The 5,000-nt window shown below is 48.6% G+C and overlaps 1 protein-coding gene across 1 annotated transcript in view; it reads right to left on the bottom strand.

The window, feature by feature from the left end:
- Window positions 1-5,000, bottom strand: part of txk (TXK tyrosine kinase) — a 13,176-nt gene that overhangs the window by 2,005 nt on the left and 6,171 nt on the right. The window contains exons 6-12 of the mRNA XM_083937257.1: window positions 4,275-4,334; window positions 4,113-4,167; window positions 2,870-2,949; window positions 2,669-2,790; window positions 2,511-2,585; window positions 1,599-1,770; window positions 1,061-1,277 (exon numbers count right to left, since the gene is read on the bottom strand). Of these exons, the coding sequence (XP_083793383.1) occupies window positions 1,061-1,277; window positions 1,599-1,770; window positions 2,511-2,585; window positions 2,669-2,790; window positions 2,870-2,949; window positions 4,113-4,167; window positions 4,275-4,334 (781 nt within the window). The remainder of the gene's footprint in view (window positions 1-1,060; window positions 1,278-1,598; window positions 1,771-2,510; window positions 2,586-2,668; window positions 2,791-2,869; window positions 2,950-4,112; window positions 4,168-4,274; window positions 4,335-5,000) is intronic.

Genomic DNA, 5,000 nt, shown 5'->3' with positions numbered 1-5,000 from the left:
TGAAGTGTTCACAACAACAACTAAGTCTTTATAAAAAGCCCTTTTTTGAGACTAAAAGTTCATTTTTCAAGACCTAAATTTGTAGCATTGAGACCAAAAGTCGTGATATTTCGAGACCGAAAGTCGTAGTATTTCAAGACCAAAAGTCGTAGTAATTCGAGACCAAAAGTCGTAGTATTTCAAGACCAAAAGTCGTAATATTTCAAGACCAAAAGTCGTAGTATTTCAAGACCAAAAGTCGTAGTAATTCAAGACAAAAAGTCGTAGTATTTCAAGACCAAAAGTCGTAGTAATTCAAGACCAAAAGTCGTAATATTTCAAGACCAAAAGTCGTAGTATTTCAAGACCAAAAGTCGTAGTATTTCGAGACTAAAAGTCGTGATATTTTGAGACCAAAAGTCGTAGTATTTCAAGACCAAAAGTCGTAGTATTTCAAGACCAAAAGTCGTAGTATTTCAAGACGAAAAGTCGTAGTATTTCAAGACTAAAAGTCGCAGTATTTCAGGACCAAAAGTCGTAATATTTCGAGACCAAAAGTCTTAATATTTCGGGATCAAAAGTCGTAATATTTCAAGACCAAAAGTCGTAATATTTCACGACCAAAAGTCGTAATATTTCACGACCAAAAGTCGTAATATTTCGAGACCAAAAGTCGTAGTATTTTGAGACAAAGGTCGTAATATTTTCAGACTCTGTGTTGACGTTGAATGTTTGTGATGAACTAAAGAAAGGATGAAATGTTCCTTCATGTGTTGAGTAAATTTTACGTCTTCCTCAGATAAATAAAGTCTTTAAAAATCCTCTCGGATCAGAAAATGAATCGTCACAAAGCTGAAAACACGGAGAGTTGACTTTTCAGAGACACGTGGTTCTCAAAGGACGAACATGTGATCTTAGAGAATATGAAGCATCGCTGCAGATTAAACTTCACAACACGACACAACGGAGTTCAAACGAGCGCAAACTTCAACATCTACAGACGGAAAATGACCACGAACATCAGATACAACAGGGAAACATTTCACTACTTTTACTCATAACGAGTGTGTTTCCAGCTCACCAGGTCTCTGTGGATGAAGCTCTGAGCCTCCAGGTACTCCATCCCCTCACAGACGTCCTGACACATGGACAGCAGCCACGCCTCCTTCAGCGCCCGGCATCTCTGCCGCAGGAAGTTCAGCAGGCAGCCGTTCTCCATGAACTCGGCCACGATCAGCAGGGGGCGCTGCTGTAAGCACACCCCATACAGCTGCACCAGCTTAGGGTGGCACAGCCTCCTGAGAGAGACGACACACACGGTTTCACTTCCTCCTGTTGGCCGTCAAGACCAGTAGAAAGAGGCTAAGTCACCAAACAACAATGGCGGCGCTTTGGGGGTGTGTGAAACATGAGCAGTAAACCCTGGTCTGGAGGCTCAACAGGTGTCGCACTATCACATAAAGAGAAGAAGAAGAGACGGCCCAGGTGCACCCAAACAGCACCTGAAACAGCAGCTCCAGTCCCACCGCGCATGCGTCATACCCCAAAGCGCCGCCATCTTGGATTGGTATCCACGCCTCCTTCCACAGCCCCGTCTACAGCGGTCCGCCCCTCCTTACATCATGACTTTAGCCTCCTCGATGAAGTCCTCCTCGTACATGGCGCCCTCTCTGATGGCCTTGATGGCGACTCTGTGCTGAGCCCTCCACTTGCCGAGCCTCACCACCCCGAACTGCCCGGCGCCCAGCTCCTTCATGAAGGTCAGCTCGCCGGGGTTGATCTCCCACTTCTCTGGAGGGAGGAGACGACAGACGAGGAAGGTGAGGAGAAGAGGAAGAGACGTAGGACGAAGAGAAGAAAGATTCTCCGGGAGCTCGACTAATGACGTACCAACCATAGACCTTGACCCCGCCTCATTTCCTCTGACCAAAAAAGGGCATGTATGTGACGTTGGGAGGAGGGGCGTACGTCCATCTGGCTAACGTTTACCTCTGAGGAGAAGTGAGGGCCAGAAGCTCGTAGGGTTGCACATCTCTCTGTGATAAACGCCTCCAACCGATTCAAAGTCTGGCGATACCCGATCCAAACTCGGATTCATCCAGGAATCCATTGATAATTGGTATCGATTGAGGCGGCTGCTATCTAGCATCTGTTTATCGTTAACAACCCCAGAGGCTAGCTGTCACTCAAGAGGCCACGCCCCCTAATTATTCATAAACTTTAACCTCCAATCAAATCAAAACTAGCCCCTCCCCCTCAGGGTTGTCATGGAGATATGATCTAAACACACAGACTAGAATGTTCTTTTGTCCTTAAACAGGTTTAATGATGCTGTGTAAACGGCCTGTTTAACATGGGGCTCAATGAGAAACTGCTCTGTTATGAAACCTGCCCCTAGTGGACACTCAGAGAACTGACGCTGACCGAGCTTCCTGATTGGATCAAACAGGAAGTGGTTGTGGGCGGGGCTAAAGCTTGTCAGACACCCTGAGGACAGAAAAACACAGCGAAGGGGACTTTAATTATTTTACCTGAGCTGAATCCAGACGTGGCGGGAACACAGCGTCCCATTGGCCCCACCGCGTACCGCAGCCTGGTCACGAGTCCTGCACGCACCAACATAAACGCAAGCTTTAAGCGTAACCTGTTGTCTCAAGCATAGCATAGCCCGCGCAAAGAGTGAACCGACCTGCGGCGTTGTGTTCGTGGTACTGTATGACGTCAGGGATGGAGTTAAAGGTGTGTTTTTCAGCCAAGAAGAACTGTCCGGCGTCGTTGACTTTGATCTGGTAGTGCCGGACACCTCCGCTACTGCACACACACACAGAAGGTTAGTGTTTATGTGAAGGTCTGTTCTGAACCTTTAGTTTGGTGCGAACGTGTCCCTCACCTTAATGTTTTGGTGTAAACGGAGACGGTGTAGACGCCCTTCTGACTGGACTCCCGCACCACGAAACCGCCCTCTTTGTCCTGGAACACATCCAGAAATAAAGTCCAGGTCGTCGTTCCCCCCAAAGCAACTTCAATGCTTCTTGCTGCCTATACGTCATCACGCCGTAACACGTCACACGCCATCACGCAGACGTCTGAGGGCGCCCCCCCCCCTGTGCCTCCGTCCCGTGCCCCGTGCTTTAGGGTCCTTGTCCCCCCCTCCAGGCCCGTTTGTACTCACACTACCTGGGCCTCGGAGAATGCTTCTTGCTGCCTATACGTCATCACGCCGTAACACGTCACACGTCACACGCATTGATGACGTCATGGCGATGCGTGGCTTTGTTTCCAGATCTTTCCGTAGACCTCTGAGTTTTTGTGCGTCTTGTCGACTGTTTTTGAATCTTTTCATCGACCAAATCTGCAGTAAACACTCCACCTCCGCATCACACCAACGTGAACCTTTCACCGCCATTGTTTGAAATGTCCGCGCATGGTCCCTCCTTCTTTTTTCTACGTCCCAACAGGCGCACAGGAAATGACCTCAGAACCGCCGTAGGCCTCGTGCTCGCACACGTGCGCACGCTCGCGCTCGTACATGTGCAAACGTGCTTTACTAAAGCCCACCTCTCCCAAACGGGCCATGGACGGCAAGCGTGCCGCTCCTAGACGTGGTACGGTTGCACTCACACTGGTCAAAGGAACCAGACTTTAGCCGTGAAACCTGCTGGGGCACGGCACGGAGGCACAGTGGGAGTGCGCCCTTAGTCTCATTAACCCATACGTTCACACTGATGGCGTTGGACATCTACAGACCATCTAATCTAACCTCTCACACCACATTCACACACCCATGTGCAGCACGCGGAGCAATTCAGGGTTCAGTGTCTTGCCAAAGGACACTTTGACATGTGGACCGGGGGGAGATCGGGATCAAACCGCTGATCTCTCAAATGGAGGACGACCCACTCTCCCGCTGAGCCACAGTCGTCCTTGAAAGCCCAGAAAACGTCTTTTGAGTGCTGTTTTTTTTTGTTGCAAATAACGAATTCTTCACATTTTTATCGGAAAATTGTCAATTTTTGAAACGTTTGATTATTTTTCTGCCGTTTGATTTTTTTTCAGCTCAACTCAAAATTAAATAAATCCTTTATGTTTGAACTGCAGTCGCGTGTGTGCGTGTAAACGGAGGGACAGCGGACCTCCTGCCTCAGCAGCTGCTCCGCCTCAGTCCTGGTGATGTTCTTGCAGTACCACCTGCAGGACGCAGAGGAACCACACAGGAAACAGTCAAAGGCTTAAAAACTTTAAAAATATATAAATATATATAACGTTAAAAACATGAACTTTAGTAAAAGACTCACGAGTTCGCCTCGATCCGGTTTTTCTCCGTCACGTAGTTGCTGGGGATGAAACCTTTATTCCTGAAGTAGAAATGCACATTTAAGTGTTTATTCGTATAAAAGTAAAGTTATTCAGTACATGTGTGTGTGGGTCTAACTCTGCGTTGTGTTGTGTAGTAAACAAAGACTCCTGGATGACTTCAACGGTTTATTTCTGGTCTGTCACGAAAGAGGACTAGTAAAAGTATCATATTAATAAAACTCATCTCATCTTCAGCCTCTGATCCTGGATCAGGTCTCAGGGGCAGCAGCTCCAGCAGGGGACCCCAAACTTCCCTTTCCCGGGCCACATTAACCAGCTCTAACTGGGGGATCCTGAGGCGTTCCCAGGCCAGTGTGGAGATCTAATCTCTCCACCTGGTCCTGGGTCTTCCCCGAGGCCTCCTCCCAGCTGGACGTGCCTGGAACACCTCCCTAGGGAGGCGCCCAGGGTTCATCCTTACCAGATGATCCTGAACCACCTCAACTGGCTCCTTTCAACACAAAGGAGCAGCGGCTCTACTCCGAGTTCCTCACGGATGCTGAACTTCTCCCCCTCTCTCTAAGGGAGACTCCAGCCCCCCTCCTGAGAAAACCCATTTCACACGCTTGGACCTGGACCTGGTTCTTTGGGTCCTGACCCAGCTTTCATGACCACAGGTGAGGGTAGGAACCAGGACTGAGGGTAGATCCAGAGGTGAGGTAGAG

Source organism: Echiichthys vipera (genome assembly GCF_963691815.1).
Source record: "Echiichthys vipera genome assembly, chromosome: 22".
NCBI classification, from domain to species: domain Eukaryota; kingdom Metazoa; phylum Chordata; class Actinopteri; order Perciformes; family Trachinidae; genus Echiichthys; species Echiichthys vipera.
The sequence above is the reverse complement of the archived record's forward strand: the minus strand, read 5'-3'. Positions and strand labels throughout refer to the sequence as shown.